General features: G+C 36.8%; 1 protein-coding gene across 2 annotated transcripts in view; it reads right to left on the bottom strand.

Annotated features, from left to right (window-relative positions):
- Positions 1–10,250, bottom strand: part of LOC121323806 (suppressor of hairless protein homolog) — a 45,553-nt gene extending 35,303 nt beyond the window's left edge. Inside the window, exon 1 of one of the 2 annotated variants that reach the window (XM_041265030.1) lies at positions 10,187–10,250. In XM_041265030.1, the coding sequence (XP_041120964.1) occupies positions 10,187–10,206 (20 nt within the window). In that variant the 5' untranslated portion in view covers positions 10,207–10,250. Of the gene's footprint in view, positions 1–1,115; positions 1,148–10,186 lie in introns of those variants that run through there. The other variant, XM_041265038.1, reaches the window with a different exon arrangement.
- Positions 10,251–14,342: the final 4,092 nt, after the last annotated feature.

The raw sequence follows: 14,342 nt of genomic DNA, 5'->3' as shown, positions 1-14,342 counted from the left end.
TTTCCATTTGCTATCAAGGAATAGTCCTATGTAATTTCTGAGTGATTGAGGCTAGCATGGAGGCTTCGTTGTTAATTAGTAATTTTAGTAAAATATTGATGTGTCCAACAACTAGAAACCTGTTCAAGTGACTATTTTTATCCAAAAGTAAATATAATATATATATTTTTCTGTTATAATACAGTAACTTTTATAATTGTATTCATCACACACTTCAAGGCTTGTGCGTTGTTGTATCATGTTATTGTACATACCTTTTTTTTTTTGTTTTCATTTTATTATGACTCATGAGGATATGCAATGGACTACATTTTTAGGAAAGGGGTATGCAGTTTAAAAAGATTGAAAACACCTGTTCTAAACTGATTTGGTACAATGAATATCCTTTACTCAGTGATACACCAGCATTTCCCAATATTTTCCCCAAAAGTGACAGTGAGTATTGTAGAGACACCTTGGTTGTATCTACAGCTTTAGTTTTATTTTTTGTTCTTCAGAAACAAAAATGTCAGTAAACTGTTGGCATATTTAAAACAAACAAAAATAAGAAATGGTGGTTGGTTCTGAATCAAACATATTGACCCCCTTACTGAAGAAAATGTCCCCCTAAAAATTTGAGAGGGGGCTTGTGACAGAAATATGAGTTCTGGTGATAAATCTTCCTCCCGACCTGTGAGGGCGCTAAAGAACGAGAGGAGAAGTATCTGGAAGGGCTGGCCTGGCAGTTCGTTTCCGGGACAGAGAAGTGGGTCAGCATGGAAAGAAGCGAGACTCTGTTGTAAGACTGTATTGATTTGAAAGGTAAATGAGAGGCAGCTGCAAGTAATAAGGCAGCTGCAACCGTTTACCTAGATATCATGCGGTATTACATATAGGTGCCAGGGTAACGCTGATCTTTTCCTTCGTTTGGGTAAAACGCTTAGAGAAAGAAGGAGCGAGAGTGGAACTCATAGTATTTTGATTCGTGTTGTGTTTGTTATTAACTGTCTGTGTTTGTTTCACTGTAGACAGTTAAAGCACTACTCCAACTGTCGCAAAGGGTCAGCACTGTCCGGAGCACCCCTGCACACCACCGCATCTGTGTTTTCACCACCCACCCTCACGACAGCACTCACCCAGGACTGGTGACCGTCTGTCTTTGTTCGGGACTGTGCCCTGTTTCTGTTATCCCTGAGCTTTACACATCGTTGTGTATTGCCGGGGATTGTTTTCTTTGTCGGTCACCAGACCTGGAAAAACAATAAAGCACTTTTCACTGGATTATCGTTGTCTGCCTGTCACTCCTGCACCACCTCACCGCTACACCCGTTCCCCCTACCGACCACTTTGCCACAGGGCCCTCAGTCTAAGTCCTGGAGCAAACACAAAGTATTAAAATTCACGTATCCACACAACTTTACAATAAATTGTAAAAAGAGATGCCTGGCCTACCTGTAGTTCCAACATACGAATAAAAATTGTACTTAACATTAAACGGCCATTCAGTCCAAAAGCTTACAGAACAATTTCAAGAGAAAAAAGCTTTCCACCTATGGGAAGACAGGGAAATGTGGTTCACAAGTCTGTGTTAATTGTAGCATTTTCTCCCTTTGAAAGTTTTGTATGAACAGCTACAGCATGATTTCCTTTAAGTTTTTCCAGCCTCGCTGTTATTTTTTGATGGGTCGACACAGCATTCGGACACATCGATTTCAAAACTGCAGCGTTCACAATTCACACGCACTGTCCTCATAGGGGATAACGTAATCACACCCTGTTAGGCCAAATTTATAGCAAACGCTGTTATGGAGTGAAGATTGAGTGAATGCTGCAGGAAAGCAACGTGGTGGTGGCATAAGTTAGTGTTAATCACACTACTTTCACGTTGCATGTATTATACGTTAGGCTTAATGTTTCCATTTCACTTCGAATCTGATAACCGCAATCAACTGGTGTGCAACAAATAACAAACTGAAAAACTCCAGTGTTCTTTTAAAACAACGTCACTGACAGCATCCCATTAGGACTTTTTATTTATTTATTTGGCTGTCGCCTTTATCCAAGGCAGCTTACAGGTGTTACAGGGCAGTAAAGGGTTACAATGCAAGCTTAACATTTAAATACAGTGACGTTTAAAGTAAGTGTAAATAACACTATTAAAATACAATATGAACTAGTTAGGATTCATGGGTGAAAGTGGCCAATGATCATTTTGACAAATACCTGGGGAAAACCAATCATATGGCCGGGGGGTCTGAAGCTTTGGGTCTGTACATGCTTTCAGATGCATTCTGAGCCATTTCGGACCACTTTCAGAAACACTCTACCTTTTACTCTCCTGTTCTCTCTCGCTTACTCTCCAGTCCAAAACTAATTGATCATCACTTGACAACTGGTCTAGCAAACAGATATGTTTACAATAGGTCTTGCTGTGTTTCACTGCTTGGTGCAGCATTTTCGTCACTGTGTTATCAGCGTTATGCTCAAGAACAGCATTTTGTTCCAAGGTAGTTCTGACACCCGACCGTGAATGTTTTCATTTTTAGAAACACAAACTTGGCAAACGTGTTGTTGCTGTCATATCAAGTCATGTTTCTGCAACCATTCATGTTTAAAATTACGCTTACATTAAATCACTGTATAAGCCATTTTACTGCTTATTGGAAGTGCGAGAGTCCCAGTGCAGCTGGGATGTCGTAAAAAGCAACACTCCTGTCATAAACCACCTGCATTTTGATAGATGGAGCAAGCTGATCTAAAAATAGTTATATTTTTAGATCAGTGATGGAGCTTCGAACGCAGGAGGATTTGCTCTGCCGTTTTTTGTTTTTATTACTGAGTACGCCACAAGCATCTCAACAACCAAAGCATATTATTTATTTATACACATATATATATATGTGTGTAAAATGTAAATAAACATCTGAACAAACATCGGTTTACAACACTGTACATATTTATAAAACTGAAATGATATCAATACATTTTTTTTTCCTTTTCAACAGCAATCTGTTTATTATCAGATGAGAAAAAGCATCTGAACAACATAGATAAAAAAAAGCATTTTACAGAAGCGCACAGCACAAGGAGTTATTAAAAAAAAAAAGTCTAATTTATTTTTATTTTTTCTACAAAAGGTATTCCTTTACCTGGAGTCTAAGGCTGTTTACAATCAACACAGATAATGCTCTTCTCTACGCTTCCTTTCCGCACAGCGCACAACTGTCCAAAATTTTATTTCTATTGCACTTGCCAACCTGGCATTGGCGTCTCTTGCGGCTCTCAATGGGGTTGCCAGCTACAGCTGTGGGTACACGCTTCAGTCTCTCTCTGCTCCAAATGCTTCTTTCGAAGTTCCTGTGCTAACTGTAAAATATATTCTCTCCTTGGTAAATTCTTCTCTGCACTATTTGTAAAGTACCCAGGAGTTGATGGCTGCTAGGTTCAATACATTGTAAAACACCTGAACAGACCACCGTCAGGAGCCAGCTTTCACAGAATACTTCCATGCCATCTGATCTAAAACATCAACTCCATATTTAGTTGTGTAGTAAAACTCCACGGTCTCTGGTATTTATTTTCAATAGTACCAAAATTAATTGACTAACCAAAGCTGCGCAGCTGGCAAGCAGGCACCAGCCTTCAAAAGGCTGATTGAAAACAACAGACTGTCCATCATTCACTCTGGCAGAGAGCAGAGACTAATCTGATTACAGATAAACACATTGCGGACTGGTAAATAATAATTAAGTAAAATACAGTTCTGTATAATCAAAATATAATTGTTTTCTGTGTGGTCGTCAATATGACTGCTCCCGGGGCTTTTAGGTATAATGTAATATTTCTCCTTTATTTCTGCACTCCCGCTATTTATGCTTTGTGAGAATATTTAATACATATGGACAGAAAGGTACATGAACGCGCAGACCCATATGTGTTACACAACAGGAGAAAATTACATTTTAAAACCAATATGGGTTTGTTAAACAAACAAGTTCAGGGCTTATCGTCATGTGTAATCTTTGTATGATTATTAAGAGCCTGCCATTTATTTTTTACAGCAGTTTAATCATAAAAGTAAAAATTACCAAAAAAAACAAAAAAACAATTAAAACAATGTACTCACAACTTCTGATACTGTAATCTACAATTAAGTTCACAATGTGTTTAAAAAACACACACATCACCACCTTGTTTTTATTTAAAAAGATATCTGGCTGTGGAGATAAACAGCATTGGGCAACGGCTGTTAATGAAAGCTGTATATATTTCAGAATAATGCCACAAGTTAAGTTTTAAATACAGTGAGGACAGAGAAAGAGGGGGGATGCAGCAGTGGCCTGCACAAAGAACAGCCTTGCACAAAGTTTTCGAGCCTTTGGCACCGTTCATAAAAATAGCTTGCATGGAGCACACATCTCAAATTAAAACCTGAACGTCTATGTATAGGCTACTTTAGTTTTACATTCTCACCCAAAATTTCAAACTAGCTTACAGGGTTTCCGATTTTTGGTTTTAAATTGATAAAAAAAAAATGAACTACTGTTTTGCAGCAAATTCCTACATTTCTATTGGGAGGATTGAAACACACTTGCAAGTATTTAAAATAAGATGTTCATGCTTGCAAGATTTAAAGCTACATTACATTACTATAGGTAGTAGTTACAAGCTTGTGTAATTTAAAACAGAATTGCGAAATATAAAAAAATGCCTAAACACACAGCAAAAAACAGAATATGCCCGTGACCATAAGGATTTTGTTCTGCAAGACAGCACAAGAAAGGTGGTACAATTGAAGTGTGCTAGTATTGTCGCATTACTAAAGTGCTCCCCCTTTTTAAGGAAGCGCTTTATACTGCAGAGCAGGTTATAAGTCACTGCTCCCATTTGCCCCATAATAACATTATACTAACACCAATAGTCTCATTGTAAGGCAGAACACAAATAGCACAGCCTCTTAACTATGGCTCCTGACTACATCATTACAAAAGGGGAGCACAGTATTGTGACAGAACAAAACAAAAGTAACTGAAAACAATAATTTCATACAGTATATAAAAAGTGAAAGCCGAAAAAAAGTCGATTTGCATACAACTCGAAAATAGCTCAAAATAATCACCAAAAAATGAAATTAATAAAAACCGAAAAACAGAAGCCCTAATTATATTCCAACAGTTCAGAAAACAAATGTGCATCTGTTGCGAGAATCATATTTACAGTCTTCCACTAACACTGTAGTTCAGTCTACAAATAAACATGTTTTGAAAAGACGTGGCCGGGGTACGCCTCACTCCTGTGCTTATTTGTATTATTGTTGTATTAGTATTATTATTGTTGTCGTTATTTAATGTATTTGTGTATTGTTATTGTTTTAGTTAAATAGTTGACAGGGAACATGCTTGCTTCTCGTCTGCCAAAATAAATCCTGTGAGAATGCGTGGTCGGCAGCTAATAATTTATTGACAAATTGGCTGTTGACCAGGCATCTTAGAAAAGCTGTGCGGAAAGTGGTCAAGGGATAAACAAGGTCATTGATAACCAGTTAATCCCTCAACCACGATATATAAACCAGCAGCTTTTGCTAACCGTGGTGGGTTTTTGGAGTAGAGGAGAAAGGAGACAGAGAGAAAGAACAAAGAAGCTAAAACAATTACTACTTGTGCTGGATTTAGACCAGCACGATACTTGTTGGATTATTGTGTCTGTCTATTTTGGGGTCTACTTGTGGTCTGACCCACCAAGCTATCCGTGACAGACCTGTTTAGCTTATTGCTGGCATTACAATAACAATAAAAACTAGAGCTGCAAGCAACTTTACAGCTTCCAGTACCAGTATCAGTACCAAACAGTGCAGAATGCCAGTACCAAACACTTTAGCAAATAGTGCAGAACACAATTCTTTCACATTAACCATGACCCTATGTGCACTCTATTAGGAGTTATAAGCCAGTTTTACATTTGACCTTTAAGAAAGGTCAAAGGTCTCGGGTAATGACTTTTTTTTTTTTATAGAGCATACACGTGTTCCATAGTAACCATGGCCCTATATGTACTCTTTTAGGAGTTATTAAGCAGTGTTGTAAGTTGATTATGTCATCCAATGTGGCCGCCATGTTTTTTTACTGTAGCAACTTCCCTTAAACAACGCTTAAAGACAACCACACTAGGATCATGTATGCCAATTTATGGTTCAATGGACTAGTGGTTTCAGAGACAAAGTTTTTTTAAACCAGTTTTGTATGTTGATAATGTCATCCAACGTGGCCGCCATATTTTTTTTAATTGTAGCAAATTCCCTTGAACACCCTTTAGAGACAACCACACTACAATCATATGTGCCACTGGGTTTGTTTCAATCGGACTAGCTGTTTAGGAGAAGATCTTTGTAGTTTGTAATTATGACATCTGTACCGTGTTATTTTGACGTCATGCAGCATGGCTGCCATACTACACAACCTATCAGCTTCTTACGAACACCAGTTAATCTTGGACTATCCCTCAACAAGTTTACCAACTTTCAGAACTCTGCAATAAGTGGTTTTCGAAAGACAAGTTTGTACATTTAACCAAAATGTTTTTTTTTTTTCAATCCAATATGGCAGCCAAACCATGTGACTTACAACATATGTTCATTAACAATTTCCATCTTCCCATAAGCATCTACCAACCTACTAAATCTGGTGAGTTTCGGCAAGTTTTGGCATAAAGAACAAAAAATAATAAAATAAATAAATAAATAAATAAATAAATAATAATAATAAACACAGCAATAACTATAGGCTTCCCAGACCTATGGGCCTGGAAGCCTAAATATGAAAGAGTTTAGTAACAGTCCAGCAATGTCATGTGAGAGTAATCCTATTTATAGTACTCCACAAATTAAGTTTAGCGTTTAACTGGCATTACAATAACCAGGAGCCTGTTTCATAGGCCAGTCCTGCGATTGCGATGTGGTTCTGATTAGGTTGCGAGTACGCAGAGGTCATCGCTGCATGCGTTTCATAAAGCCCTTCATAAGTGCCATCGCTTGTGATCTGCTCTTAAAGTCAATAACTCTGTAGTCCACTTTAAAGCCCAATGACCGATTAGGTACATATAGGCAGGGATGCAAAGGAAAAACTATTTTTCCAAAGAAGAAATTGATACAATTATAGAAATGGTTGGCCAAAACATCTGTTCTATTTGGCAAATTGTCTGGAAGTTTAACTAATGAAGACAAGGAAAAAGTTGCAGATAATCACGGATACAGTAAATGCTCCAAGGGTGGAATAGAGAACGGTACTTGAAATAAGAAAAATAAATGATAGATCTAGCAAATAGAACAACATTAAAAGAAGATGGAAAAGTTGTCCAAATATAATTGGTGAATTAGCTATTGCTGGTATCGAAGGTTTACAACTGCCTTCAAATTCCTGGCTAGCAAACGAACCTTCGAACACAGCCCAAAAATGAAACACGATTAATTGATTAATGCCAAGAAAGGTTCACATTAGAACAATAATTAAAACTAAGCAAATTTTTTTTTTTTTTTTTTTAAAGATGGCAAACCATGGCAATTATTTGAATGAAACTAACATGAAACACACTGGGGGAAAAAAAAAAAAAACTTCTCCAATTTCATGTTTGGAAATGTAGGCTATTCAGGAACAAAATGAAAACCAAGGTACGTGTAATACCAAAACCACTAAATTACTGAGATACTGTAACGCATGTTTTAAAAATGATTTAACCCAGACAAAAAGGTGCTACTGGCAAAGTAAGATGCAACAAATGTGTAGCTCAAAACACGCTTTATCAATCTTCAGCAAAACCTTGCTAACAAGTGTATTTTCACCCCTCCCGCTAAACATTAAATTACATACTTGTGCTAAGCTACATGCAAATGAGTGTGCCCCTGTGTTGTCTGTGGCTGCAGTTCAAAAACAAGATGGATAACAGTGCCAAGTTTCCTGTCACACTGCCAACATTTTTTAAATGGTCTAAATGTAATTTTTTTTTTTTCTTTCTTTCGGAGCTATAATGTCTTCCCAAGTACAGTACCGCTCTAGTGAAGTAATCATTATTTGTATGTTTTCTTTTTGTAGCTCCCCCTTGTCCAAAGAAAACACACACATCACCTGGCATTCTACGTTATTTGTTTTTTTAGGTTTAGGACTGCAGTATGTATGTCATAAAAGACAGATTCTGTGGATCCAAATGAATAAGAGGCCATCCTTTTATTACAATAAGAAGTACGATATATGACCGGTTCTCAGATAAACCAAAGGCGAAGATATTTCACTTGTTCTGCAACCAGTGTTGGTTATAAGAACTACCTTTTAGACAAGTATTATTAAAATGATCAGATGCCAACTGTTGTTAAGTTTGCTCTCAACCGGTAAGGTAGGATACAACATTGTTACCTTATCTGCTAAATACAAAAAGAAAAAAACAACATCTACCTAAAAATCAATACACTTTTACAGTATACAGAGGAGTATTGATAACTACCTTCAAGATTTTTTCTAGCCAGCTGTGTAAGATAGCCTAGAAATATTAACTGGTGGCTGTTATACCTACCAAGTGTCAGGTCAATACAACAAACAACTGGCACCAAAAGTAAAATAGAATCACCAAAGCTCAACCAATTTGGCTTTAATGTGGGGATATTCCTATTGTTAGTGTGTTTTCTTTTTTTTCCCCCTCTTCAGTGGGACAGACGCAACACCCCAAAAAAAGAGGCTTGTCATTAGGTGATAACGATGACTTATCAGTATACAAATGTACCAAAGTTTCTCAAGGGCAGTAATGCATATAAAAGGTATGTAAATGGTGCTTAAGTACATTCAGACATTTCCTATTTGCAGGTTTGCATCCACAGTTTAGCCATCTACTGTATAAAGACACAACCATTCCCAAATAAATCAGCCAAAGGAAACAAGGCAAAGTACAGCATGCCTGTCTTTATGATTTATTTCGTATCTGAACACACAACAGTAAAGAAAGTGTTGAATAAAAGCAATCAATTGCGAGTTTAAGCCATTTTCCCATAACAAAATGTACCACGGGCAGAAACAAATACACAACATGTCTAACTAACAGCCTGCAGCAGAAAGTGACATGATGAAAAATATCTCCTTGAATCTGCATGTTACCTTTAATAATTCTGTAACACTGTAGCTCTATTGCAAACTGCAGCACCACAGTATATTATATGATTACATTTTAAAACAAATCAAACGATATCGAACATGAACTCAATGTCGAATACATTTAGTTCAAATCGATACAGTAATTTGAAAAACGTATTCTACAGTAATGTCTCCTATTTAAAAAATCCACTGTATGCAATTTATCTAAAAATAATAGAAAAGATTAATGATCCTTGTAAAGTCAATCAATGAAACGGTTTCAATGAGAACAATACAATCTATACTGTACCTGTAATTCAGATACTGTATGTCTCAAGTTGCACTCTGCATCCTTATTTTGTCTACACTGCGTAACAGCAAAGATGCGTTTTGTTAAAGTGAGCCAGGTGTTAGTACTAATTTAAATAATAATAATAAATAATAATAATAGATAATAATAATAATAATAAATTTAAAAATATTTAAACAAAATTTGTTTTACGTTTGTTAAATGTTTACAACATTTACAAACAAAAAAAAAAAAGATAATACGCTTTCTTTACTGGCAGAAAAAAAAATGTGATAGTTTTTTTTTAACAAACAATTTACACATTTTTGTAATGCACAACATTAAAACACACACAAAATGTGTGTTTTATATATTGATTGAATGAAGGCCATATATATATATATATATATATATATATATATATATATATATATATATATATATATATACACACACACATATACACACACACATAAACAAACATTTTAATCGAAGGACTCAATTTTAAGGCTGGGACCAAAAAAAAAAAAAAAACACACTCATTCACTATACATTATAGTGACTACTGCAACCACACAGCTCGCTCGATACAAAAACCCACAACAACACGGCAGTAGAGCAACAGTGGGAACTACTAAAAAAGGGCACACAATACATTTAAAGGGGTGGCAAAAACCTCTCCCGTGAACCGGCTAAAAAACAAGAAGAGGTCCCACAAACGGCGTCTCTTTTAAAAGCTTCGAATTTAAACCCAATTAAATTTCACTTTAACTCTGCAATCTCCATCAGCTCTGAATCTCAGACTTACCCTGTCACAACAGGCGCCATCTTCCACAAACTCTCACCAAAACTCTAATACTCGCGAGATCACTATTCAGCCGACTGAGACACGGAGACAACAGAAGCTGGGGAGGGAGAGAGAGAGAAGGGCAGACGCCACAACAACAGGCGTGGGAAACTTCGCAAACTTCGCGAGATTACAAAAATTCTCACAATAGACAAGAATGAAACAGGGCTCGTCCCATCGCGAGATTTGCCAGTGCACCACTGGTACTTGTTTTATGGTGTTATTGTATTCCCGCGTGTTTACAAGGCAATAAATTAGACTGGAATTGAGTTTGCTACTAAATTTCACAACATTGTCTTTTCTCAGCACCAGAAAAAACAAATATTATCATATTTTATTTTTATCCACGAACATTTCCAGTTTTTGACATCTTCGTTTCGGGTCTTTGTTTTTCAGACGCCATACATGTTACTGGTAGTGGACGTTTGTGAGTGTTTTTCTTTCTGTAAATTGCATGTGTACTATATTATCTAATTCCCAGCTACATTGGAAACACATGCAAATTTAAAAATCAAAGATCTATTTTTTTTTTTTATTTATTTATTTTTTTAAATGGCAACATTTAGGGGTATCACTAAGTAAGCAAAACTATTCCAGGGTCAGCCAGGTCCTTGCAAAACAATGCTGCATGGAGGATTTAAGAACATAGACTAATTCCTTTGAACATATCTTTCAAATCTTCATATATATATATATATATATATATATATATATATATATATATATATATATAATATATATATATATATATATATTAAATTACTTATATATGTGCGCTATGAAAATTTGCACATCCCGGGGTGGGATCCCTACCCTACGATCCCGCGGGCGCCCGTTTCCCCCAAGCAGGTTGACCGTAAACTGGTGGACACCTGTAAGTTCAGAGTAATCTCAGTGTATGGGGTACGTCAGTATTTTTTTTATAATCTCTGACACTGTGATGGGGTATTTTTTTTTAATAATCTTTTTTTTTTTTTTTTTTTTTTTATTCTAAAATTATGTGTTGCTTGTTGTGGGCGAGTTATTAGACAGTGAACTGCAGAAATATTTTTATTTAAAATAGTAACAAGTTTGGTAACTGGAACACAATTTAAAATAAGGTTTGCATTATGTGAGACAGTACAGAGAAACCCGCAATTACAATGGTATGTACTAGAGTTATAACGCATGAACAGTTTAAACTTGTAACTTAAAAATAGCAAGTTTCCTGTGGTTTTTTGGGGTTGTGGAGCTGATTTTTTATTCTTCCGTGCTGTGTGCCAGTTTTTTTTTTTTTTTTTTTTTTTTTTCCCCCAGTCAGGTTTCTGTGGCAATTTATTTCCTTAGAGATGACTGGAAAAAATGTTAGGGAGGGTGTTAAAATTACGCGCTTTAACATTTTTAACTATTTTGCCATTTTTATGTTCACTAGTTTGTTCCGAGGGTCTTTCTAACATTTCTGTGTACCATTTTGTGAGAAGTGGCTTACCTTCAATAAGAATCAGCGTGTATTACAAATCATAGTTTTCTTCGCATTGGAGATTTTTCGGGTTTACAATTTAGAAATGTTTACAGTGACTCCCTCGGAAGACTGAATGATGAGAGCCTGTTGCCGAGGTAATTTCGATGTTGGAAACGTGAGTTTTTTTTTGGATTTACCAGATTTTCAATGGACGTGACGGGTTTTGGAGGGTTTTCTTTATAACTTACACACTAGAGCTGGGGTGTCAAACTTGGTTTTACCGTATCTTAATTTAACGTTTGATTCGCGGGCCATAAAATATACAGCTTTAACATATACACATGCATTTTAATAGGTGATATAGAAAAAAAAAATAAAAAATACATGTTTATATTCAGTTTTTAATACATACACATGTATTTTGTGACATGCATTTAAAACAACTGTTATCTTGCCTATTTGCTACCCAGTAGCTCTTATTTACTGAAGAAACCTGACACATTTTTCGTGAGTAGGGTTGCCAACTTTCCATTTTTCCAGAACCGGACAAAAATCAGCAATGCGAGCGAAGTGGTAGATGGGTCGTGGTTCGGTACGTACTGATCGCGACTGGGTGCTGTGTGTGATTTATTTATTTATTTATTTTTAAATAATATATGCTCGGTAATCGGATCCCGAATGGCAAAATAACGCAGAATACAGTTCAGTGTAGTTCTCAAACTTAACTGTCAATATCGGGATTCATGTCTTGTGCTGAAGCATTCTTTAGCACGGAATATAGATGCTTGTCATTCAGATTTATTAAACTTCATCAGTGAAAATAGCTGTTCGCACAAGTGTGTACTGCTAAACATTGACATGACGCTTGCAGCCTGAATGTGACTGGAAGGAACGTGTACAACTGCTCAGCGGAGGCAGCATTAAATTTAGCCTTCAGTGAGCAATTGCACTGCAATTCAAGTGCCATCTGGATGTCTTCTGGTGCAGATTCCACAGCTATACCAAATGGATTTGAAAAAAGTTGGAACTGCTGCTTGCGAAAATCTGAAAAAATGGCCTCAAATTTCACACACAACAAGTTTAGTTTTGCAGGATACACATGACCAGGAAGTCAAATCCGCCATTGCTTTGCACGCTTGGAAATGGGAAACTTTTCCTTGCTGCATATGTTTTTCCAACAAATGTAACTTTAGCTCAAATGCCTTTACAATGTCATGTATTTCAGTTATGACTTGTTTACAGCCTTGATATACGGTTATATCACAGAAAAATCCCAAATCACACAACCGCTTTGCATCTGAAAGCTCTCTAATTTCTTTCTCTTTATTGTGCATGAAAAGTTATATTTCTTGACGCAATTCAATAACCCTGTAAGTGCTGCACCGCGGCTCAGCCAGCGAACTTGTGTGTGGCATAGCAAATCAGCCTATTGAACATTTACCTCGGAATTGCTGGTGATTCAAACCTTTTGCCCTGATGAAACTTACTTTTTTCACAACCGTGACCATTATGTGATCCATTTGTAGCACCTTCCCACACAGTGCTTCCTGATGTAGAATACAGTGGTAAGTGTCTCTGGACAATTCACCTCAGCGTTTTTTGCGCACCAAAGCAACAAGCCCACTTTTTTCACCACGCAACTAATTTCTTGCACTGTAATTTCATGTTGTGCACACACATCTCAAGCTGTTGAAATATGTTGTTTGCTGTGGTGTGCCGTGCATAGGTGCAGCATTCAAAAGCTCTTTGGTAATAGTGAACTCTGCATCTACACTCCAGATAAAAATAGATAACTGAGCGGTATCAGTAGTATGTGCTGTCGTCAACAGTAAGAGAAAAGGCTATATAATCGCTTGCTTTTTCAGTAAGCTGATCTTGAAGATCGGTAGCCAAGTCATCCACAGTATTTCTTGAAAGACTGACATTAGAAAACACATGCTTTCTCTCAGGACAGACTTTCTTGACTTTAAGCATGCAGTCTTTTACAAAAGCACCCTCAGAAAAAGGCTTTGACGGCTTTGTGATTCTGTACACAAGGTAACTTGCCTTTACTGCTGCATCACTTTCACTTTTTGCCATTTTAAACATGTTCTGTTGTAAATCAAGATGGTTGTTTTTTTTTTTAATTTGGCCACCTTTCATGCCTTTGCTTTCCTTCAAACTTGTCACATTTTTCTTTGTTTGGTTTCATAGTGGAGCCATAAATTGAATTCTTTCATTACCGCAATACTTCCCTTACATACAAAGCAAATGTGTTTTTCTTGCTGTTCTACAAATAAATATTCAGCCTCCCACCTTTCCTGAAACAATCAATCAATTTGAGATTTGTGTTTGTTTGTTGGTGTTACCGTTTTTTGACAGTCAGTACAGTGTCTAACGGAAAACACACCTTCAACACCAAGAGCAAGATATGATTGGCTGTCTCGCCATCTTGTGCTTCTTTGGCTCTGAGCTCCCCGCTACTTTTCAGATGGTTGATGGGATTTGGAGTTCTTGCATGTACTAACCCAGTAGACGCAAATTAGGCCGGGCCAAATTACTCTGTAATGAATGAACTATTGGGCTGCATAAAGTACCTGCGAGGGCCATATCCGGCCCGCGGGCCTTGAGTTTGACACTCTTGCACTAGAGAGTTGCACAGATATGTTGCTGTTTGACATCTCGCGCTGGTGTTGC

This window comes from Polyodon spathula, chromosome 1, assembly GCF_017654505.1.
Source record: "Polyodon spathula isolate WHYD16114869_AA chromosome 1, ASM1765450v1, whole genome shotgun sequence".
NCBI classification, from domain to species: domain Eukaryota; kingdom Metazoa; phylum Chordata; class Actinopteri; order Acipenseriformes; family Polyodontidae; genus Polyodon; species Polyodon spathula.
The sequence above is the reverse complement of the archived record's forward strand: the minus strand, read 5'-3'. Positions and strand labels throughout refer to the sequence as shown.